The sequence below is a fragment of the Eulemur rufifrons genome, chromosome 9, assembly GCF_041146395.1.
Source record: "Eulemur rufifrons isolate Redbay chromosome 9, OSU_ERuf_1, whole genome shotgun sequence".
Lineage (NCBI taxonomy): Eukaryota > Metazoa > Chordata > Mammalia > Primates > Lemuridae > Eulemur > Eulemur rufifrons.
Genome location: NC_090991.1, coordinates 16,368,619 through 16,394,315, shown reverse-complemented (window position 1 = coordinate 16,394,315; position 25,697 = coordinate 16,368,619). Strand labels below are relative to the sequence as shown.

Genomic DNA, 25,697 nt, shown 5'->3' with positions numbered 1-25,697 from the left:
AAGATCTTATATCCAAAATATACAAAGAACTTTTAAAACTCAAAAATTAAAAAGTGGGCAAAAGATCTGAACACACACCTTAACCAAAGAAGATATGCAGATAACAAATTAAACATATGAAAAGATGCTTAACATCTTATGTCATTAGGGAATTGCAAATTAAACAATAGTAAGATACCACTACACACCTATTAGAATAGTTAAAATCCAAAACACTGACACCACCAAATACTGGCAAGGCTGTGGAACAATAGGAACTCTCACTCATTCATTTCTGGTGGGAATGAAAATGGTACAGCCACTTTGGAAGACAGTTTGGCAGTTTTCTTAAAAAGCTAAATATAGTCTTATCAGACCTTCCAGCAGTAATACTCCTAGTTATTAAAATATTTACCTAAATGAGTTGAAAACTTCTGTCTGCACAAAAACCTGTACATAAAATGTTTATAGCAGCTTTGTTCATAATTGCCAAAATTTGGAAGCAATCAAGGTGTCTTTCAATAAGTGAATGGATAATCTATGGTACATCCTTACTATGGAATATTATTCAGTAAAATAAAGAAATAAGCTATCAAGCCCCCCAAATACATGGAGGAACTTTAAATGCATAAAAGAAGCCAGTCTTCAAGGGCTACAACTGTATAATTTTAACTATATAACATTCTAGAAAAGGCAAAACTATGGAGACAGTAGAAAAATCAGCCATTGTCCGGAATGGGAAGGAAAGGAAAAATGAATAGTTGAAGCACAGGATAATTAGGGCAGTGAAACTATTCTATATGATACTATAATGATGAATTCACGACATTATGCATTTGTCAAAACCCATAGAACTGTACAATGCAAAGAGTAAACCCTAGTGTAAAGTATGGACTTTAGTTAATAATGTATCCATATTGATTCATCAGTTATAGCAAATGTGCCACACTAAAGCAAGAGGTAATAGTAGGTGGAGGAGAATGAGTATACAGGAACTCTGTACGTTCTACTGAATGTTTCTGTACATCTAAAACTGTCCTAAAATATAAGTCAATTAAAAAAAAAAAAAGGAAAAAGTGACTTTCCAAGATCTCACTGCTGATAATTTAGCTTTTATTTTTCTCTTTTTTCTCTCCTTGAACTGGATAGAAATCTGAATCTGTCAGGTGCTTAACTTTTGTCTCTAGGTAACTTTTTATGATTATGAAACAAACTTTCTATGCTAAATAAATGATGAAAAAAGCAAGTAAAGATATTCCTTTGTCTATCCATATTGAAAGGAAATATACCACAACATTAATGTTAATAAAAGAAAGGTTACAGATGGTTTCTACTTTCATCTTTTTCTGTATTTCCAAACGTGTCTGTAAAATTAAAATCTGTTAGCACTAAAACAGAATATATGTATCCTACTGCAGCTTAATTGTATTCAGTTAACATATTTTATGAATATTTATGTAGAAATAAATAAGACATAGACCTTAAGGTTCTGGCTGGCTAATTGGAAGTAAAAGACTGCATCACTACAATGCTTGATGTAAATGATCTGATTGGTTGGTGACAACCTCATCAATTATTATGGTTTATGAAGGGATTGATTTTTAAATTTTATTTATTTATTATGTACTTGTTTGTTTTCTTATTTACTTGCCTTACTCATTTATTTTCCCACCTCTTTTAAAATAGGATTCTATTATAATTAGGTATTATAAGTGATTTTGCCAAGTTCTTATATCTTGTCGGTTTAACTTGCTTTATGCTTGAAATCACATTTTTACTTGTAAAATTTGTGCCATAAAAGGAGTATTATTTAAATATGGCTTTAGTGATTTCTTGGTACAATAATTGTTGATGAAATTTGGCTCGTTGTTTTCAGCTAGTTTAAATTGGTCTTGAGAGAAACAGAAACTTGTTGCTTAATTACAGGCTCTCGGTGGTTTTATGGAATATCTCTGGGCTGTTATGAAGTACTTGTTTAAGAAGGATAATTCCACTTGATTGTATATTTTATACCCTAAAGGAAAGTAATTTTAAATTCAGTTTTTACTAGATTATGCCATCTTTGTGGAGCCGCTCTGTTGTCAAGTTGTATCCACACTGTCCAGGATGCTTTTTAATGAATGCTGTTTATTCATTTTATTTGGTCTTAGCCAAATGAGTAAAGACTTGGAGACTTTGGGCAATTTGAGAAGAAATTTAAAAATCACTGGCTTTCCTCTGTTTATGCCACTATATAAACTGAGGGTGACAGTGGGGTTGGGGAAGCAGAGAGTGGGTATAGAATACCTGTGTGTGACTTGCTATAACTTTCTGGCATGCCAAATACATGAGTAAGCTAGTGCCAGCATCATCTTCCTGTAAAATGAAGATCCACTTCTGTGAGCCTGACCCCTGAGTATTCATATATGTTGTATTTTGAAATATGCCTTAGCGTACTTTTAATAAAAGAAAGATAACTACCGTTTAAGGGGGCTTAAAGGAAGAAAACCCTCCTTCCTCTGCAGAGTAGGATATTCACAATTGCATTAATAATTTTATTTTTCTTTAGGTTAGTTTCCTTTTCAGGTGAATCCAGCAAACACTGTTTTCTTTGACTACAGTTCTGATAGTGCTGTAAAATTACCGTGATGTGAGGATAAGTTGTCAACCTCAAATATATGAAATGACCAATTTTGATGAAAATTTATCCTTTTAAAAAATCTATTACATGAAAATCTGATTTTATACAAAAAATGGGAAATAAATGGAGGCATAAGTGTTTGCTTTGGAAGACTTATTGATTCATGTAAATAGCAAATGGTTTTATTACATTTAAAATATGATTTAAATTGGCCAAAATGTCATTTTCAGAAAGCATACCTTTTAAGGAAAGTACTCATTACATAAAACAAGGGTCTATCTGTGTGCCTAAAACAATTTTCTTTATATGTAATGACATAGGAAGTTGTTTCTTAGTGACCATTTCAACCCCACTTCTTCATAAACATTGTCTTTGAATACAAATTATAATGAGTCTGTTTTCTAACTAAAGTCTAGTAGTTAAGCTAGTTTATTAGCTAGTTAGTGAACTTGAGTTCTGACCTCTGTGGTTGAGAACAGATACAAGAGAAATGTTATTACACCTTCGGATCTTATAGAAGGCAGATAATGGTAATGATGAAGTATATCTGGCTAACTTTCTGATGACCTGTGTGAACTGCTTGGCTTTGTATTTTTACATTTCTTTCTAGGCAGATTCATTGAGTTCATTTAGATAGAAATGTATTTCCACAGAATGGTTTTCTGTTTTTTTGAAATGCTGCTTCACAGTTGTGTACTGTGAAAAAAGTAAAAGGTATATAGCTTTATATTCAGTCTAACTTGGAATTGAGTTTTTGTTATTGTCTTTGGGTGCATTGGTCAGCGCTTTGGTTTTTAAATTTTTAACTTCTTATTTTTAGTTAATTATAGATTTGCATGCAGTTGTAAGAAATAATAGAAATCCCGTGTACAGGCACACATCATTTTATTGGTTTTCATTGATGCTGTGTTTTTTACGAATTGAAGATTTGTTAACACTGAGTCAAGCAAATCTATCAGCACCATTTTCCCAGCAGTATATGCTTACTTTGTGTCTCTGTGTCATGTTTTGGTAATTCTTGCAATATTTCAAACCTTTTCATTATTATTATTATATCTGTTATTGTGGTCAGTGATCTCTGATGTTACTATTGTAATTGTCTGGGGGCACCACAAACCGCACCCATATATGACAGCCAACTTAATGGATAAATGTCGTGTGTGTTCTGACTGCTCCCTCTACCAGCGGTTCCCCCTTCTCTTTCCCTTTCCTCAGACACAACAATATTGAAATTGTGTCTCTCTATTCCCTGAGACACAACAATATTGAAATTAGGTCAATTAAAAACTTTATAGTGGCCTCAAAGTGTTCAAGGTAAAGGAAGACTCACAAGTCTCTCACTTTAAATCAAAAGCTAGAAATGATTAAGCTTAATAAGGAAGTCAAAAGCTGAGCAGTGACAAAGGTTTGAGAGGATTGACTCCAATTTTGAAAGAACATCTACTGTGGGTAAAGTGTTATCAAACAGCATCTCATGCTACAGAGAAATCTCTATAGACCTCAATCTCCTTGTCTGTAAATGAAGAGAATGGTGGAATCAATCTCATAGAGTTGTTAGGATGAAGTTAAAACAAATAAGGCATTTAGGAGAGGAGGTGGCTCTTGGTAATAGGATATGGCTCATAATAAGACCTCCATAAGTGTTAGCTAGCATTATTATGCACAAAATTAGCAAATTAATAGATTGGTTCCTCTTTTGCACATAATTCAGTAGTTTATTTCATTGATTTTTTTGTTGTTGTTGTTCATTAAGGCTGATAGCACAAAACTAGTTTTTTGAGCTTGGCAATAGAATTCTTCATTTTCATATTATACTGCCTGGATTTGGGAATATCTTATTTTTATGTCCTTTAATGTGCTAAGTGGCCCTGATGAGGGCAGTCAACCAAACCATTGTGTTGAATGAGGAGGTATTAGCCCAGGTTAACCACTCTCTCTTTCGACTTTGTGACTATTTTACCAAGATGCCTATTGGCATGTGTCTTGTCTATATGCATTGTAAAATCTGCAGAGGTTAGTTCCCTGTCTTTGTAGCCCCTGTCTGCCGCAGTACTTTCTAGGAGCAGTTCTGTACACATTTATTAAAAGAATAAATGCATACTTAATAATCAATAGATTTCACCACAATAGTGGGTTTATCTGGAAGTTTATATCAATTTTATGCTTAGATTTAGAATAAGTATGTAGTTATTGAGAAAATACCATGATAGCAAAAAATACTTATTGCTTACTATGTACCAGATACTGATCTAGTCTCTATCTATATAAACCCCTTTAATTCTCTGAACAAGTAGGTTTTATTATCATTGTCAATATACAGGTGAGAAAACTGAGGCACAAAGAAACTTGCCTAATGTCAGATAGCTAATAAATAGTAGATCCAGCATTTAAACAGCTACATAGTCTGGCTTTCACCACCATCTTTGTAATTTTTGAAATCCTTAATCACAGGATTTATATAAGGTATTATGACTTTTTTAAAAAGCTCATCTTTGTTCCCTAATTCATGCAATAACTTAGATTACCTAGTCCACTACTTTACAATGAAACCTGAACTTACTACTTTATAGAATGAACTTAGAAATTCTTTTGGAAAGAAGTAGTTGCGAAAAAGAATGCAAGTATTTGAAGGCCTACTGTGTACCTTCCACTGTGCCAAATGGATACATATGTCTGGAAGTTTGTTTTCCTACTTCTGCTGCAAAAACTGCCCCTTTATCAAACTTTACCTGTAAATTTCTCCCTAAAAAGCTTTCTTCCTTTCTTTCTTTCTTTCTTTGCATTGTGGGATGCATAAAGGCAAACAGTTTACAGATCTAAGGTGCATTTGTATCTTTATTCAGGTTCTTGAATTCTAAAGTTTAGTAAGCTGAGATTTGGTTTAGTTTCCAAAAAAACTGTTTCCCAAAAAAAGGAATGAAATTTAAGGTGTAAATAACTACTTATTACCATCAAGACTGTATTTGCCTATCCTGTCTCAACAAGTTGGTTGTAATTCTTGAGTTTTGAATAGATGTTAGTGACAACTCTGAGCTATCTAGATTAAAGAAGTTGTTTAATTTCGTTATGCTGTCATTAAAACTGTTTTGACTTGAATTATCAGGTATCTCTATGGAAAAAAATAGATTTAAGCTAACCAGTAAAAGTAAGATGAAAGTTATACTGTATGTAGATAAATTTATTTCAGAGTACAGAATTTTCTCCAGATGCTTTCAAAACTCTAGACATTTCATATTCATAAATGGCTGAAAAGTTTACAAATGTGGAAAAATTAAGTACAAGTTTAAATATGCATTTAATAATTCCAGAATTTGAATTTTCTTTTTATTTACAGCTCGGATCGTCTGATAGAAGAGACAATAAGGTAGGAATGATTTTTTTATTGGTTTTTGCTTGTTTGCTTGTAAATTTAATGTACAGATCAGGTTAACCCTGTAACTATAGTTAAAGTTAATTCATCCTCCTTAAATACGAGATTTTCACTGGATGGTAATGTATTTTTATTGTGTCCTTTCCATATAAGGGACATGTGAAACACAAAACATTTCAGAGTTACTGGAATTAGGCTGTTTTACTTACGTTAATTTTTCCAATTAATTCATACTTAGTATTTTCAGCCTTAGTCTTTTTATTCTCACTTTTTAATGAAAAACAATCTTAAGCATGATTTGATGTGTCATTTTTATGCCATTTATGTAGACTTGGCTTTTGTTACAGCAGCTGTAGAAAATCTACTGCAGTAATATTTGATATTATCTGTAATAAAAGATACTACAGAACTAGTTTCTTGCTTAAGTTAAGGGACATTTATTTGTTGTTTTGAACTGCTTAATTTTCTAGATTTGATGAATTTTTAAATATCTTTTTTGTGACAGTAAAAAGATAAATTAACTAGGTATGATCTCTACTTTAGAATTCAGCAGTGTATATAAAGCATTGTTTTTCAGGAAAGGCATAATGAAGTACATGGAAACAATCATTTGTATTCTTACTATGGACCTTGGTCCTATGCTAAAGTGCTTGGCATGCATTATTTTATTTAACCTCAGTAACTCATGAGATAGATACTAATCATTAGGTACTATCTCCAAAACAAAAAAGAAATTAAGGTAAGTGATTTGCCTGTCATCACATGACTAATAAATAGCATTGAGGATTCAGTCCTCTAATCTGAGTCTAACCCTAGAAACAGAGCTCTGTCTAAACCACTACTGTATTTACTACATTGCAGAAAAAATACAAGCTTTAGAGTGTGATTTGGTTTGAAACCTGGCTGTGTTCCTTATTAGTTCTCTGTTTCAAGATAAGTTACTTTAACTTCATTTTCTTATCTATTTAAAAACGTGATTGATGATAATACCTACCCTGCAAGATTTTTGTGAAGATTAAAGATAATGTGAGAAAAATGCCTACCATAATACCTGGCTGATACTAGGTAATCTGTAAATGGTAGCTGTATTATTAAACACCAATCGTTTTTTTTAAAAAACTTTTTATTTTGGTGTCATTTTAGATTTCAGGAAAGTTCCCATAGTACGAAGAAATCCCATATACCCTTTACCTAACTTCCCCAAATGTTAACATTTTGCCACATTTGCTTTTTTACAATTTATTTTCTGAACTACTTGAAAATAAGTTGCAGACCTGATGCCTCTTTATTCCTAAATATTTCAATGTTCATTTCCTAAATATTTATTTATATCAATATGGATTCATAGATTCTTACTTTATTCAAGGGGTTATAATATGTCCCCATCATTATTTAATAATAATCTTAATACTTTATAATCTTTTATAATAATTTGCCGTTATCATGTCTTGAACTTTTATTTAACTTGCGTGTACTACATCATCCATCTGAAGAAAGTTTTCACATCATTGCCTAATTGCTGACTGAAATATCTCCCTTATAAATCCTTCCCTTTCATTAGCACATGAGGGGTGATCACATTTTGCAAGAATTCTTTACTTAAAGTTTCTCTACAGTCCTTTTTCTTTTTTTCTTCCTTGTATTTCCCGCTCTTTCTGCCTGGTCTTCTAGGGCCAGGCTGCTTTAATTAAGCTTTTCAGTTCAAAGCTGGCCTATTTAAAAACTGGTAATATGAGTATAAAACTTTGGGGTACCTCATAGGATAGGAACATTTCCGAACCATTGAATCACTGCTACTATTGTTTTGCTAGTTAAAAAACATGTTATTAGAAGGGCTTTTATTTCAGTATTATTCTTTGTTTCAAAATATAAGTATCTAAGCGAAATTTCACTACATATAAAGCTAATTATCTCTTATGGATAATATAAAATTTAAGTGTCAAATAATAATTTTTACATATTTCATATGTAAAAATTTATCTTTTTGGAGGTAAATTTTTAAAATTTGTGAACAATTGAATATAGACTTTGACATCAATTTATTGAAAAGAGCTAATATTTTTAGTATTTATAAATTTATTCCTAAGCTTTAAATGTATAATTATAATAGTATTATCTGTTGTTGGAAAAAATGTGCCTGAGTTTAGTTTATAGAACAGGTAAGAAAGTTGAAGTTCCAGTAAGTACATCAATGATTTATCATTTTAAAAGCATTATATATAATTTGGAGCTTATATTTTGCCTCTGAGTATTTGACCTCTGAAATAACAACAGCCTAGATTTCACTCAGCTTGACTCTAAATGATGGAATGAGATGGGAAAGTATGTCTAGATATATTTTATGCGGTACTGGAAATCATGCATATTCAACAAGATAATAACATAATGTATGATGATAATATCCATTCTCCAGGGAATACAAAGTGCTTTGCAGAAATTATTTTTCAATCTCTATCCACTTGTGAGTCAAAGTATATAGGAGATGGTGATAGTCCCAGTTTTAAAAAGAGGCATATGTGATTCAAAGATTGGCCTCAGCTTGCTCAGTCTAGGTTTGAATTCTTTTGCTTTATACAAGACCATAATACCTACTTTTAAATAGCTTGTAACATAAAATTTTTAAAAAACAATCACATTTTAAGTGTATCATATTCTGTCATAGTGAATACTTAAACTGAAAAATTATAAGAACTAAATGATGCAAAGGGTGTTTTTAAATTTGACTCTTCTTATGCCCTTTTTGGTTTGGGGATCTAAAATTCAGTGTATTGTAGAGTTGACATTGCCCCCTCCTTCTGCTCTAATCTTGACTGGTTGTTCTATCAGCCTGCCACATCGTTATGGTCCTGGAATGTTCTTTCTCCATTATCCTAAAATAATCTCCTTTATTGGATCACCTATTTCTTGGGTTTAATGTCTTCTACTTTCTTAGATTATTCCCTCATTATGCTGAACCATGTTCTTTAGTAGCTTCCTTAGAATGAATAGGAGGATAAATTTTTTGGACTGTTCATATCTAAAAAGTCTTTATTCTACCCATATTCTTCATTGTTTAGCTATGACATAGAATTCTAGGTTGGAAATAATTTTGAAATATTTGAAAGCATTGTTTTCAGAATTGCTATCAAAGTCCAATGCCAATTTAAATTTCTGATCCTTTGTATATGATACGCTTTTTTTCTCTGGAAGCTTCTAGGATCATCCCCCCCCCCCCTTTTTTTAAATTTTTATTTCACCATGATGAGATCAGCATGCATCTTTTTCAATCCATTGCACTAGGCATTGAGTGAATTCTAAGGATGTGGAAACTCATCTTCAGTTCTGGGGAAATTTTTTTATGTTATTTATCATTTTCTTCCCTCCTTTTCTTCTGTTGTTTCTTTTTAAAAATTTAAAAAGGTTGTATGTTGGGCCTTCTGAATTGATCCTTTCTTACTTTTTCTCTGTTTCTATTTATCTTTTTGTTTAATTTTCTGGGAGATTTACTCAATTTCTCCTTCCAACTTTCCATTACATTTTTATTTCTGAATTTACATGAGCTCTTTCCTGAGGGACAGGCACACATACATGTTTATATGTGTATATTTCTTGGATCTGATAATCTTCTTTTATCTCTCTGAAGACATTAAATATAATTTTAGAGTTTCTTGGGCTTCCGTTATTGCCTCTATTTCCTCAGACTTGCTTTTCTGTTTGCTGGTTGGTTGTGTTTGGCTCTCTGCCTTTTATGTTAGAGGTGCTCCTCACACGTCTGGTGATTTCTGGCTGTTTGTTCATATTTATTGGTGCGGCTCCAAAATCCAGTGAGTGGAAGCACATTCTGTGTGCATGGGTGGTGGGACTTGTTGAGTAGTCGTCCTCAGAATGCATGCTCGGGCAGAGACCTGGCTGCTTCATTGGGGCCTTCAAATTGTCAGTATCTCCAGGTCTCTTCTTGTGGACTAGGTCTTTTGTTAGACTGGGGGCAATCACTTGGTTGCATGGGTTAGGGAAGGCAATTTAGAGTTCTGGCAACTCCTTATATAAATTTCCACAAATCTCCCATTTTTAACCCTGTTCCACAGTTCTGCTTTCAAAGATACCTGATCCCTTCAATTCTTGAGCATTTCCAAGATCTGCGGAAAACTTTTATAAACCATTACTTGACTCATAGTGGTATTGAGGTGAATAACAGTAGTAGATTTGGAGGTGCTAATGTGTTTTTTGTTGTTGTTTATTATTGTTGGTTCATTGCTTTTGGTTTTACGCAATTAAATTTCTTTATTCTGAAATGTCACTTTCAGATTTTACCTAAATTTCATGCCAGCTTAATAAAAGGTGGAATTGGGATGGGCATCAAAAATGGCAGACCTTAAAATTTCTGCAAGAACAGATATTTTTCTAGACTAGTCCTAAAAGTATTAGGAAGATTGGGTTATCAGCATTGGAACACATGGGAATGTCAGGACTCCAAGAAGAGGGTTCAGTTTCCCAATGTAATAATCTCTAGGACTTGTCATTTTCTAAATTTGCAGAGATAACTGCTTGTAACTTCAATTGAAAGTGATCCAAATTCTAGCATGTCCGTATTAATTCTTTTGTGTGTGGAGCAGCTAATGTTATTAACATTTCTTAATCACTCAAGTAGAATTTTTCTAATTTTTTTCAATTTACTTTATTAAACATTGATATATTATAAAAGTATAGTGTTCTTATTATAACAACTTAATACTAAAATATATAAAGAAAAAGTTAATCTCCTGGTGGGTGCCTTCCATCATTTATCCCCTAATTTATGTTAACTGACAGTTGTGTCTCTGATACCTTTCTCACTGTCATGCAAACATACACAAAGATGTTTGTTTCTGAAAATATAAGGGAATTCATATTCTACACATTCCATGGCTTACTTTAATCACTCAATATATCATAAACATCCCTTCAGGATATTAGAAATAGTATTAACTCATTCTTCTTAATAACCAAATGCTATTTTATAATATGGTTATACCATAATCTATTATACCATTCAAATATAGTTTCCAGGGGTTTTTTTTGGGGGGGGAGGGGAGTTCTTTATTGGTTTTTTTACCATTCCAAAAAATGCTTCAGTAAATATCCTTTTACAGATTAAATATCTCATATCTGAAATGTTTGAGACAGAAGTGTTTTGGATTTCTAATTTTTGGATTAGGGATACTCAGTACTTGTATATTTCTGTATATATCTCCTTACATACTTTTGTTTCTGTTTTGACTTTCAAATCTTGAAATTCAAGTTTTGATTCATTTGTCATTTGCTTAGAATACTTCCTCTAGCACTCTAGAATTTCCCCTCAGTAAGGTACATGGTAGTTTACTCTTGAGGCCTTTCCCATCCAGAAATGTGTTCACTCGGGTCCCAGATAGGTCAGGCTATCAGAAACTCCTACGCAGTGGCTTTTCCCTTTAGGGGCTGGGATCACACCAGCTGCTAGACTATAAGCTCTGTGCTTATAAGTCTCCCTGGGTATGTGTAGCAGTCTTTTCCCAGCTGCAGGGACTGGGAGCAGTTCAGTCCATCATGCAGACCCTGTACATGCAGATCCATAGTCTTCCACTATCTGGGCCCCTCAGGAATCATTGAAACCCTAGGTCTTTGCTCTAAGCTTGAAGAAAAATCTAGGCTTCCCTGCCTGCCATCAGTTTCCTGGTTCTCTCCTCACTTGAGAGAGTATAGCCCCTCTACCTGGCTTTCTTTCCTGGAGATCTCAAGGCAACTTGGGGCCTGACATGGACTCTCTGCAGCATGTCTGCTTTTGTTCTTATATTATTCCATGGAAGAAAATAATGGGCCAAAGATGAGGTCAGGAATTTGTACTCTGACCACCATACCATCTTCCCAGAATCTCAATCTCTATTGCTTTTTTTTAAAAAAATGTTTTCGTTATTTTCAGAATTACTCAACAGCATTCCATTTCCTATTGCTTTTTCTAATGTCAATATTTAAAGCACTCCTCTGTATATTGCATATCAAAGTGGATGCTGACCCTGCCCTCCAGGATGCTAATGTCCAGAGAGATAAGACTATGGAAAACGAATAATCCTGGAATTGATAGCAAAAAGATATTTACTCAGATTTTTAAAAACAAGACATCGAAGTAGTCACGTGGAAGAGGTTATATTCTACAAAGAATGGCTTTTTCCCTTCTGTCCGTCGTGTTTAATGAATCCGTGACCTTTGTTTAAATCTTTGCATCTATGTCCCCAAATCTGCCTAGATGGTTCTCAAGTAGATTTGAGGACATAATCTTTTCCTAAATTGAGGGCTGGTTGTATATGAATATTTTATGATATTTTACACTTCTATTTTTATTATTGTAATTCCCTTCTTCCCTCTCAACCGTTTTTTCCTGATTAAGAATACTTTATTATAGTAGTTAGTCCCTTTTAAAATCATTTTTAGAAGCTTTTATAATATGTGATTTTTCAATGTCTTATTTCATTTGTTATTTTGAAGAAAACATAGGACATAGCTCACTGCCTTCTTCAAAAAGACAGCAGAGAATAGTAGTGGGGTCATTCAGAAAAAGGATATTGGGAAAGTGGCTTGGGAAGGGATTTTTTCCTCTTATTTTCCTGCCCAGTGCTTTTTAAGATGATGTTGCTCATTGTAGTTTTCTGTTCATTTTTAAAGGTATGATAGATCTATGCAGATAATCTTAAATGCCAATTTAATTGTCATGTCTCTTTCCTCCTTGCAGCATTGCTATGGCAACAAAAGAAAATATGACTTCACAGAGAGGAATGTTGAAGTCAATTCATAGCAAAATGAATACTTTGGCCAGTATCCTTTTTGAATGTTTGAAATCTGTGTTTTAGGAAGGGAGACGGCTTTTTTTTTTTTTTTTTGGCGATTTGCCATCATCACTGGAGCCCATCAGTAATTACATAGTATGAATATACCATGCATTCCTACTTTGTGAAAGCTCATGCTGTTTAGTTCCATTTCTTAAAGATTGCACATCAGAGGTTTAATACTAGTAGATTTATAAAAAAAATTATAAATGTGAATTCACAAAACTATTTCACAAAATTATTTTACATTTTTAAAAGTTCTTGAATTCATGTTAGAACTCCACAGTATACATTGTTTTTACCTAAATATCACAAGTTACATGCTCTTTTATTTTTTCAGTTTGGAGAGTAAATCAGTGGCAGATGCTTGGAAGGGGGAAGGAAGGAGACAGCCATGTATGTGGATGAGTTGCAGTTGCTGATAGAGTATTGTGACTATGCACAGGCTGAATTCTAGGATAAATTCTCTATTTGTTTGTTGTGGCCTCTACTTTTTAATTTTTTATTTTCCCAATTTAAATTAGGATTACTAATGCTTCCAAGAAACCTACCAGGGAAATTGATATGCCTGTCATTCTGAAGCATTTTATTTATTCTCTGAGAAGACAAGCCTTTTAGGGAAAAAAACTTTCTTCTCCAACTAAGGGAGGAAGGTCCTATAATTTTCAAAAGTTGGCGGGGCACAGTGCCTCACACCTGTAATCCTAGCACTCTGGGAGGCCGAGGCGGGTGGATCATTTGAGCTCAGGAGTTTGAGACCAGCCTGAGCAAAAGCGAGACCCCCATCTCTATTAAAAATAGAAAGAAATTATCTGGACAACTAAAAATATATATAGAAAAAATTAGCCGGGCATGGTGGCGCATGCCTGTAGTCCCAGCTACTCGGAAGGCTGAGGCAGGAGGATCGCTTGAGCCCAACAGTTTGAGGTGCTGTGAGCTAGGCTGATGCCACGGCACTCTAGTCCGGGCAACAGAGTGAGACTGTCTCAAAAAAAAAAAAAAAAAAAATTTTTTTTTTTTTCTTCAAAAGTTGAGTGTCTTGTGGTCCTGGATAATTTAAGGTAACTTTTAGTTTGATATCTATTTGCCTAAGGAAAAGAATATCCTGACATTTATTGATACTTTCCAGTCTGTTGTGAATTTTATTTTTGCCTGTCACCCTAAGTATAAAACCACACACATCCAAAATTACTTATATTTTAGATAGGGCTATAAAGTTTACAGACTACATTATATATATTATCTCATCATTACCACAAAAAAACCAGAATGTAAACATCATTATCATTTTGCAGATGGAGAATTGGGCCCAGAGAAGTGGCTTGGCCCAAGTCCACAACTAGTCAATAGCAAATTAGAGATTTAAATTTTAAGTTCCCATTGCTTTTTCCTTGGAATCGTTCTGCCTTTTTTTGTGTGTGTGTGTGACTTATTAAAAACAGGTTTTTTTGTGTGATTTATTTTAAAAAAAGTTTTTTTTTTCATTCTTTCTTAATCTATTAATATGAACTTGCTTACCAGCAAGAGCAAAGGCTACTTAGTGAATATAAAAGAGTGTATTTAGCAAAACCTTTGAAACCTTGAAACGGAAGTGGAAAATACTGACTGAGGCCTTTGTCAATTATCCATTAGAATTTGTCACCATTCTTTTTTGTGCCCTCCTCCCTGCTGTGTACATATTTCTCCCATACTAGCCCCTTCCTTCTCTTAAGGCATAGCAGCATCCCAGAACCCAGCACAGTGCCTGGTACAAATTAGCTACTCAGGAATTTTACAATTACTCCAGAAGAAAGTGTGTTCACAAAAAGTCAAACAAAATGAGTGAATTAGCCAGGACTCCATAGAGAGGTAGTAACAGAAAGCTAAATCAGACTGACCTAAGGGAGAAAAGGAAGGAATTAATTTGTTACTGTAACTGTAAAATCCAGGGATAGAATTTGGCTTACCGCATGGCTGGATTCAGGGGCTCAGATTTTGTCATCAAGAATCTGCCTTTTCTCTCTCTTTTCCCCCTTCCTTTCCCATCTCTTCTCTTAGCTTTCCTCTGTGTTCACCTCATTCCCAGGCCCACTTTCTCCTCATGGTGATAGAGATGGCTAACCACCAGCTCAGAAATCCCTGTGGAAAAAGGATGTCTTTTCTAACAGCTGTCTCAAGGGTCCCAAAGAGGATTGTAGTGGCCCCGGCTTGAGTCACTACCCATTCCTAACCCAGTCACTGGCTAAGGGGAGGGAACATGCTTACTGACAAATCCTGAGTTTGTGTGTATACCTGATGGCAGAGGCCGAGGTCAGCCTTACCCTATTACATGGAATTAATAAATTATTATAGAAGGGGAGAAGGGTGATTCCCTAAAGGGAAACTGGACAAAAATATGTCCACCATAGCCTATGCCCAAAATTTGCATACTCTCAGATTTGTTTATCCATTTACTAAGCAAGAAAAGATTAAGCATTTTCTCTACATGAGATTTTTACGTTAAAAATTTTTGTCCATTACTTCAATACATGTGTCCTAGTCTGTATTTTTAAAACTGTTTCTGCAAATTGTCCTCTTTTTCATTGATTAATTCAAACATTCAAAAAACACATTAACACAATGTGTAAAGCTCTATTCTAGTCAGAGAGAGAAATGCAAGATTAGAAGACAACATGTTTCTAATATAATACGTAGATTATACAGGAATACACAAATGAATATAGTCCCTAGTGAGAGTAATTTTGTTATGGGAAAATGCAATGAGAATTCACGAGGCGTGGGGATTATTCCAGCTCTCTAGGATCCCAGGTGGTTTTTGTCTTTGGTTTTCCTGAACTTGATCTAATACCTCTATTAACAAAGAGGATGCACATGTCAGAAACCATTGCCAGAAATATAAAACAGCATAGGTACTTTGGTCTGCAGCATACAAACCAAGAGTATGAAGATATTTTGAAATACTAAGTAAAATACAGTTGTGACCCCTAAAATCAAAAATTTCCTGTCTTGCCGGGCGAGGTGGCTCACGCCTGTAATCCTAGCACTCTGGGAGGCCAAGGTGGGAGGATTGTTTGAGGCCAGGAGTTCAAGACCAGCCTAAGCAAGAACGAGACCCCCGTCTCTACTAAAAATAGAAAGAAATTGGCTGGACAACTAAAAATATATAGAAAAAATTAGCCGGGCATGGTGGCACATGCCTGTAGTCCCAGCTACTCGGGAGGCTGAGGCAAGAAGATCACTTGAGCCCAGGAGTTTGAGGTTGCTGTGAGCTAGGCTGATGCCACAGCACTCTAGCCCGGGCAACAGAGTGAGACTCTGTCTCAAAAAAAAAATTTCCTGTCTTTCCTTTTTATAGTCCCCAAGTAGGACAGTTAGAGCAGTTGAGTCTACTTTCCTAATATATCCTGCCTACTGCTGCAAAAAGTCAATTTTGAAAGTTGCACAATTTCCTAGCGTCTGATTATACAGAGCCTAGGGTTGATTCCCACCAATTGCCTGAATGGGAGGCTGGGAGGTAGGGCAAGTATTACCCTGTGGGGAGAGGATCAAGTATCTCTTCAAAACCCTCAGGCAAAACTCCCCATTCTCCTGAGGGAAGGAGGGGAGAGACAGAAAAAAGGAGAAAAAGGAAAGGGAGGGAGGGCAGTGGAACGGGGTCGGTGGTGGCTGTGCCTGTGCCGCCCTGCCTGCAGAGTTCTGTTCCTGACCAAGCTGACCACACTGGCTCCCATCCTGACCTGAAGCCTGGCAGTAATCCCTCTATATGTGGGAGCTATCGTTATTATTTTCTTCTCCTTCTCTCTCTATTAATTTTTTTTCTTTTCATTCTCATTTTTGTACTACACACAAGACTGGGACCTTGAGCAGCAGGTATTCCCAGTTTTGGCACGTGTGTCTGCTAAATACTCCCTCAGGGCGATTTTCTTCCCCTCTCTGTCTTCTCCTCACTCACTGTTTCTGGACACCACTGATCGCTATTTTTGTGATTCCTGTGATTTTTCACTAAAGAGGCTTCTTCCAAATATGACCTTAATAAAGATTTCCCAAAGATCGTTTTCCTGCTGTGAACAGCCTGATCCAGAGGATCAACCTGAGGAAACGGCGAGACTCGCTCATCCTTGGCGGTGTTATTGGCATCTGTACCATCCTGCTGCTGCTGTACGCTTTCCATTGATGGGACGTCTCCGGGGACTCTTGACAGCCACCATGTTCACACCCTGATCTGAAATAAGGAAACGTAGGAGGGAGAAGTTGACTGTCCTGATAATTAGCCCGACCAGCAGGATGAATTCCAGACTGATAGTGATGGACTCTGTGACATGGTCGGGTTGAGCTGAAGCCACAGTTTTCCTGTGCTATCTTTTCTAACACACATTTTTCTGATTTTAGTTTAAAAAAAAAAAAAAAAAAAGGTTTTCAGTTGCTTTTGTCTCCCTAGGAGGTAAGTAAACCAATCAAAAACAGAGTTTCTGTGTTTCAGTGGTAGTGTGGAAGCCTGATGATAAGCCGGGTCTTATGGACTCCTGAAAACCAGGTTTCTCTATATCCAAAGACTGCTTTACTTCTGGCCACCATATTGGGTTATGAGCAAAAATAATTCTTGTGTTCTTATTTTACATTCATGATGAGAAATCACAAGTCCTTTCTTGATAATCTGTGCTATAGATTTCTACTTTGTGTCCTCAACTCCTTTGGTGTTCAAGGAAGATTCCGTTTTTTCATAGATTCTTTGAGATGCTGATAGGCCAACTTCAGCATGTTTGAGGTTGTCTGAAATGGAGAACACTGCAAAGTAGCTTTTGTCTTTTTTTTTTTTTTTTTAATTGTGAGCACATTATGGTTAACTATATTGCTGGAAAAACATCAAGAATGATAGGCTGTTTTTTAAGGAGCCAGTCATTGTTTTGATTTTTTTGTTTATTTCTCCCATTGGATTAATACTCACTACTACAAGGAAATGAAATCTCAGTTCTACCATGACAAAGGAAACTAATAGCCAATGTCTGCCAATGCCCTCAGCCGTTCAGCATCATGTCAAGATTAACACTGGTGACTGAGTGAGGGGACTGCTCAGTTTTCAATGAAAGATTTCGTTGAAACAAGCCAGATGTAAAAAGGCATTGAGGGGTCACTATCCAGACAATTCCATTCGTAAGTGCTCCATAACTTCTAAAAAAGTTTAAGAACTATTGCCTGATGTACCAGGAATTCTGTGTTCTGTGAAAATATGTTCATTCCAAATCTGTTAAGCTTTTCCAAACATCCGGAGAGTGGTTTCACTGCTGAAGGTGCAGGTAGCAGAATCTGTCTCTGTCTGCACCTGTCTTCTGTTACCATCCCTGGACAGTGACAAAATTTTAAACCACCCACCAGAATTCTTTTCAAGTTTAACCATTTCTCAGTTTCTGTAAATTCATTACTTGTTTTACTGAACTACCACATAGTTTGAAGACTTCCAACATCTACACTTCTCAGCGAAAAAGAAGACTGCTCTTCACCATTGGAATTTACTACTATATATATAGTATTGGCTTTAAACTGTGCCACAAGGAATAAGAATATTAGCATGTAGTTCTTGACTACATCATGGTGTATAGATGCAGTTGTTCAGGTGAACTTGACATACAGGCTAACGGGGTAGAATAACACCCAGTCTGGTACAGAGACTGAGAAGTTTTTCATTCTGGTGTCAAAGTTTCATTACATTCTAGGTATGAAGGGCATTTGATATATTTTTCTTAACTGTGGGGTTTATTTTTCTAAGTATGGGTTGATTGATCAGTTCATTGACTGGGGATGCCCTTAAAAGAAAGTCAAGTTTTCCCAGTATGAATCTTAAAGGATCAGGGAAGTAAGTTCATTTATTAAATTCTCTGTTGGGAGAACAAAACTCTCCCCTGATACTTTATTATCTTTGATTTTTCAAAGGGCCTTGATTGGTGGTTGTGTCTCGGCTAGAATATATGGGACTTTGGAAGTTATATAGTTGGCATTTATAAAATCTGAAGTATCATAAATAAAGTTATTTATTTAATTATTCTACCAGTCTTTTTTACTGGTCTGATTATTTGGTGCATTCATTAAAACTAATTGTGTGAGAATAAGACTAGGACACAAAGCTAATCTAGCTTGCCACAGCTAAGCAAGCAGACCACTCTGATGGCTGGTGAGCCTTTCCATTAGGGTTATGCTTAGATGAAGTAGTAGAATTATGTCGGTTATTTTCCTTATGAAAATAAAGAAACCAGTTCTTCCGAGGAAGTTGAAAAAGCATGGAGTAGATGTTGGTGTCAGATAGGTCTGACTAACCTCCCAGTGCTGTAGCCCATAGTGAGGTGACCCTGGGCCAAATGGAGCCAGCGAGGACAGTGCTCTTCCTTTCCTCTGTGGTTCCTTCGCTGGCAGAAAGCAAGCTTGAGCAAGGAGGTAGAGGGGTGCTGTTTACAGGAAGGGGCTCAGTTTGGATGCCGTGATAGCTGATTTGGACTCTTTCAGTTTCATGCCATTTAACTTTTTGTTTAGCCATCTTGGTTTTCTCTCTTTGTTGCTGTCCTCTTTACAGATAGTTGCCAGGCTCAGGAGCTAACACTTAGTTACTTATTCCCGTCAGCGCCGGGACGTCAGAAGGAATTTTCTACTGGTTCCAAATAAATGTTGCCTTGTAGGGGAAGTTATGCTCCCTCAGTCATTGTCTTAAGTAGTGAATCTTTTCTTTTTGGATCTTTTTAGTAACTGCTCAAAACTCCACTAAAAAATGTGAAAAACCATGGCAACAAAAAGGGCAGAAAATTCCAAAAAGTGTATTTCTGAGATTTTGTTTTAATGTGTACTGATGACTTTAGTAAAAATATTTAACAAATCTATTACTCAAGTTCAAGCTCACATGTCCAGGTGCTCTAGTGTATCCACCCTGGCAATCTCTACGTTCTTTTCATTATCATTGATGATGCTGAAGGACTCTCTGTAACATGCATTGCTCACTTTTATTTTTCTTGTGTTAAAAAGGGGCTTTCCTTCTCCATTATTCCTCTGCTTTTTTCCATGCTGCCTGGTATTCAGACTGGGCATGGGAGTAAACGCCTGAGAATGGAGACAGGTGATGAGAAGAGACATCATGGGGGCACTTTTTATACCTGGAGCCAAATAATGTTTACTTGAGTTCTTTCATACTGGTTGTGAATACATCTGAGGAGAAGCATACTTATTGAGCCTCTTGATGCAGTGACTCTTGGCCTCTGTTGGAATTGAGGCACCTTGGAGTTGCATTCCCACCATTAATTTTCTGTTTGAATGTTAATGATCTCAACCTGATGACAATGACTTTAAAGAACTGGACTAGCCTTTTAGTTTTTAATACCTCGTGTTTGATCATTAGCGAGATATGATTTTTGGAAATTGGTTGACTGAATTTTCTAACTTGCAATATTAAGCTGTTGGGGATAAATGACCATGTCTAGTATTACACTGAATTTTGTGGCCAATATAAAGAACAAATGGATTCTACTCAGAAAATTATAATGATTATGTTCCATTCTCTTATTAGGTTAGGGGTTGTTTAGCCTGGTCTCCAAAAAAAAAAAAATGCTGAACTTTTCACCATGGCCTGAATAAACTAATCTTGTTTATTCCTTTATAAACCTACATACCCTTAAGTTTTATAGGCAAAAAGAAAATGAGGGAGGAACAAGTGAATTTTAAAGATGTTTATTGGATAAGAAACTGAAACGAAGCTGAGCCATGGTCTTGAAGGGTCTTTCTCATTTTCTCTGTACCTAAGATCTCGCTTTAGTGTCACAATATTTGCATCCATTCCTGCCCTGTTGGCTCTTACAGAGGAAGGGAAATCAATTTCAGTCACACTTTATTATGATGGAAGATGTTTCCTCATGAAAAATGCCAATACAGATTTTTAAAAAAACGATTCTTTTCGAAATGCACTTTCTAATTTTTTGCTTTTAAAATAGCTTCTTGGAACCAATTTTGTTGTCTTTGTACTTAATTTTTGTTCTCATCCAAATGTGCATTTTCTGACTGTATAGAAGAAGCTTTGTTATGTAATTTAATAATAAATTAGAAATCTAAATGGTTGTGCCATGGTTTGTATTGAAACAATAACCATCAGGGTAGTTTGGGACTAGTGATTAGAAATCTTTGGTGTTGACGAGTATTTTTTTATGATGTCCTAAAACCTAGGATGAAACAATACAGGTGCAGAAAAGCTGTTCCATGTAGTTCAAAAAACATCTTGTGAACAAGCCACTAATATTTTACCCCAATAGGTGAAGGAGAATCTCTTACCAACATGAAACTTCAGGAGGTATGATGGAAATCTAAAATTGTAGAATTTAGCCAGAAAAACAGATTATCATCCTGCCTAAATAATGATTTTTTTATACTATAAATCAGAACTTGATTCTCCACCCCACCAGAGAATGGAAATACCTCATTTCCCATTACCTCTCAGATATTCTTATTCATGTTTTCTGCATCCTTTTAAAAAATAACAGTGTAGTTGAAATATAATTCAAGTACCATAAAATTCACCCTTTTAAAATATGGGCTTTCGTACTGTCTAACTTCAGAACATTTTCATCACCCACAAAGAAACCCTGTGCCCAGAAGCAGTCACTCGCTCTTCATCTTTTTTTATCTGACCATGCTGTTCTCCTTATCTTAGCACCCCAGCTTTTCCATCCCTGCCACCAACATGGCTTCTAAGGTGCCACCTCTTCCTTGAGGATCCTGACCTTTTTCTGGCTACTTGCCGTGTGCCCAGCCACGCATGTGTGCACATCCTCACGTAGACATACGTGAAACCCAACACCACTCGGTGAGGTAGCCTTCCCATTTCACGAATAAGGAAATAAGACCAGAGGGATTAAGAAACTTGCTTAAAATTGTAGAGTGAATGGTAAAGTAAGCACTTGAATCCTGAGGGCTCTTTGATGCCAAATATTGTGCTAGTTCCACAAAATATATTTTAACTCATGTTGCATGATTAGGAGAGAAGCTATAAGATGAAAATCACTGATTTCACCCAATTTAAAAGATGATACATTTGGAATCATTTAAAGCTTTGTGGCTTGATTATTTTCAAGGAATGCTATTAGCCAAGTGCTTGATAAAGAGGACTCTGGTTTGTAAGTTCTATTCCTTTCTGAGGACTAATGGACTAATGCATTGAAATTGTAGAACATGTTAAGTGGCTTTAATTTGGACCAAACTTCCTGCCCAAGTCTTCACACCCTCTGGTTTAGAACTTCAGAGTTCTTCCTAGAGAGTGCCAGGGCCAAGTCTGACAGAGCACCTCACCGCAGATCCTCAGTTAGTGCCACCCCAGCTAAGGCACCGGTACCTCTCCTTTCCAAGTGGAATGGCTTTGACAGCTGCCACTCCTGTTTGATCTGCCCTTTTACCGCAGAGGACCTGAGGCTCTGCCCAGACACACCATCCTCTGGTAACAGTCATGCCTAGAAATAAACAAACAGGTGGCTGGAGAATCTCACTGAAGATGTTTGCTTCCAGGACATTGTCTCCTATTTCTCTAAAGCAAAAGCCAGCAGAAAAACAAGCATCTTCCTCCTTCTGAAGACCGAGATTTGCATGGCTGGATTGGAACAGAAAAGAATGCACTTTAGCCTGATGATTTCTGCTCAGCTTGGCTAAGATTTCCCACCTCGGCAGAGCTGCTCAGCTTGCAAAGCTCTTTTTTTATTATTAAACGTCTGAAGACACTTAAAAGCTAAGATGATTGGGTGCTGGAAAGTCTAACTTTCTGCTTAGAGGAATACCAGAGATCACGTGGTGATGCTCTTCTCAACCTCCTAAAATTGTTTTTCTATCTGTTATCCTGATGGGTATTCATTTCCCTCCTTTGAGAGAGAAACCTTTTCAGAAGGAGCCACTTTCTCTTACCTAGTATATTTCTTTTAGATATTTTCAAACATCTAGTCTTTCACTGATACTGCTTTACAGTTTGGGGGGCAGCAGGCACATATGGTTGGTAGCTAATTGTAACTCAGTGCCAAAAAGGTTTGCCTTAAACCCAATCATCTCCCTGACAGTGACAAGTTATTACTAAATGAATATGGCACTTTGAGTGTCTCTCTCTGGAGCCCTCAGTCCTCTGTATTTCCCCTCCCATCCTGCATTGCATGTCCTACACGCTGTGGCTGGTGGTTCGTGACCTGTGTAGCAGCCACCTCTGCGCTTGTGCCCGCCTTCTGTCTAGTCCCTGTTGACCCATCCTGCACAGAGCTGCCTCGTGTATCTTCCCTAAACAGCTTGCAACCTGTCACCACTTCAGGAACTTCCCTGAAGGTCTCTGATGTCCGTGGCGATGTGTTGTAGGGAGTTAACCCGCGAGACGTATGCCCAGCACTCTGCTTGCTACACACCTACACACACGCGCGAACGAAACTCTGTTCCCTTACTGAGGTAGTGCTCTCCTTTTACAGCTAAGGAAACAAGCCCAAGAGATGAAGCACTTTGCTCCAAATCACAGCGTCCTCCTGGTAGAACGGCAGTCAGCTCCCTTTGCCTAACCAAAGTGTCCTCATCCGTCGTGAACTATAAGCAGGGCTGCCTGGTGCAGAGGAAAGAACGAGGCTTGGGTCAGAAGTCTCATATTCCAGCTGGATCTGATACTCTTAGGCCATGAACAAGTCACTAGGCCACTCTGAGTTGTTTTCCCATCTGCCAAATGGACTCTGGCTGCTTTATGAAGTTACAGAGATCACATCGAATAAAGGGTCACAATGGTACAGAATTCCTCACTCAAGCTTAGCCAAAAGGCCGGGAAGCAATCAAAATTCTTCAGAATATTCTCAAGAAATAATGTAGGGCAGGGGAAGTTTTCCGTCAGACGGCAAGTCCCTGGAGAGCCGGGGCAGCATTCTGTTCAGCTTCAAATCATGTGTATGAACTTTATGCAGAAAGTGTCACGTGACTCCTCTTCTAAATACAGTCAGGCCTGTCTCAGAGCCCCTATCCCTACTGGGCTACCAAAATAAAACCAGTCTTGGTCATACTTGAACCTGCCCTTTGCCTCTTGGGTTGTGCAAAGCTCTTGAGAGTCTTTCACATTCCAGAACATGTGGGGCAAACACTCAAATCCACACTAGACCCCACTGAGGTGCTCACCATCTGAGCCACATAGTCCCTTGAAGCCACCAGTTCCTCTGCTTCTGTGCCACCCTTGGGCACCCCATCCCACAGCTGTTCCCCCGAGGGGCTGCGCCATGAGGGAGCAGACACTGGCAGGGAGCAAGGGATGAGCTGGCACCAGGGGCCCCTCCTTCCCCCATCCCCAGTCTCCCGGGAAGCTCCCCTACAGCTCCCAGGAGGAGCCGCTACTCTTAGAAACAGAAGGTTGGCGTCTCCTTTGTGGGATGGGACAGTAAAAGCATGAGATGTTAACTCCGTCAGAACTCAGCCCAGCGGTGGTATCCTCAGCACGGGGCACACAGTAGATTTTAGGCGGATGTTGAATGAACAGAGGAAGGAATGCAGGCGCATGCCACAAAGTTTTAACACCGATTTGCTTGTGTTCGTAAGCTTAGGACCCAAAGCCATCCTGTTGTCTCATCTCCACAGAGCTCGGAGGAGTGCCTGGGATTTACCCTCCTCCTCAGAACCACAGAGTCCTGGGCCAGGGTCCTGCCAATGGTCTCAGCTGGGGGGGTCTCAGTGCACTGGTCTCAGTACACTTCGCGTACCGCTTACCCTAAGTTTATGCTCCTTCCTCCCACACATATTTACTGAGTGAGGGCTGTGTGTTATCTACCTTTGCATTCTCCCAGAAGCAGGCCCTGAGAAGGGTTCCTGTGCAGATAGATTGTTAGGGAGGTGAGTGAAAGGTCAGTGGGGGGCGATAGAAGGGAGGGAAGACAGCCAATCAGGGAACACTATTAAGCCAGCTTTCATACTGGGCACCTGGAGCTGAATCCCGCAGGGAAGCACTGGGAATCCCACTGCTAGGATTATCCCACCTGAGGGTGCGGAGCTGGGGTATCCACACTCCCCAAAGGCACTGGCTGACGCTGGTCCTGGGTGTGTGTTAGTTTCCTGGCGTTTCTAGCTGCTGCCCTGTGTGGGCCTAGAAGGCTAGCTCAGGGGTAGGGGAAATGCACCCTCAGGCACAAAGATGCAGACTGACAGGTCCAAAGGACAAGGGTGGTCTCGGGTAGCCTCCACTGCCAGCGTGGGGTCTCAGAGGGACAGAGTGGAAGTCTAAGATGAGGTCCCTGCCTTTGCCAATACAAACATCACACAGAATGCTTATTGGAAAGTTGAAAGCTAAGTGCAAGTGGGCATCTTTCTCTGAACTTTGAAGAGGAGGGGACAGGAAGTATGCTAGTGCTCAGCCACAGGACCTTGCTGGTGCCCTGGGGTATCAACGCAAAGGTGAAGACAGCAGGGGGCAGCTGCTGGGCTGGCATCTCTTGTGCCCTCTGGATCAACCACGGTGGCTGGGGGTGTGGTGTGGAGCCGTCTGAAGGCTCGCTGGACCCAGAGCGCCTTGGTCACTTAGCAACGTCTTCCATGGGTGATGAGGGGCGGGGGTGTTGGTCTGTGGTCATCTTGCTGCTATGAGGTGTCATTCTGGGATAGTGGTTAAGATTATGAGCTTGGACAGCAGAGCCGGATTTCCTTCTTTCCCACTGCATGCTAGCTATGTGACCTCAGGCAAATTGCTTAACCTCTCTGAGCCTTAGTTGCCTCATCTGAAAATAGGAATGAAAATACCTACCTTAGTGTTGTGAGACTCAAATGCAATAATTCCATGAAGCATTTAGCGTAGCACCTGGCACCTAGAAGTGCTCAATCTGCTGCAAGAGTTTCATGAAGATGCTGTCCTGGGTGGTGGCATAGACCTCACCTTATTGAAGGGTGAGCTTCCCAGAAGAAATGTGGCTTCAGTGATTGACCAATA

General features: G+C 37.7%; 1 protein-coding gene across 2 annotated transcripts in view; it reads left to right on the top strand.

Moving 5' to 3' along the window:
- GOSR1 (golgi SNAP receptor complex member 1) overlaps positions 1–17,615 on the top strand; it is a 46,536-nt gene extending 28,921 nt beyond the window's left edge. For both annotated transcript variants that reach the window (XM_069483518.1, XM_069483517.1), the window contains exons 7-9: positions 5,934–5,963; positions 12,691–12,773; positions 16,813–17,615. In XM_069483518.1, coding sequence (XP_069339619.1) covers positions 5,934–5,963; positions 12,691–12,773; positions 16,813–16,937 — 238 coding nt within the window. In that variant the 3' untranslated portion in view covers positions 16,938–17,615. The remainder of the gene's footprint in view (positions 1–5,933; positions 5,964–12,690; positions 12,774–16,812) is intronic.
- The last annotated feature ends 8,082 nt before the right edge of the window (positions 17,616–25,697 follow it).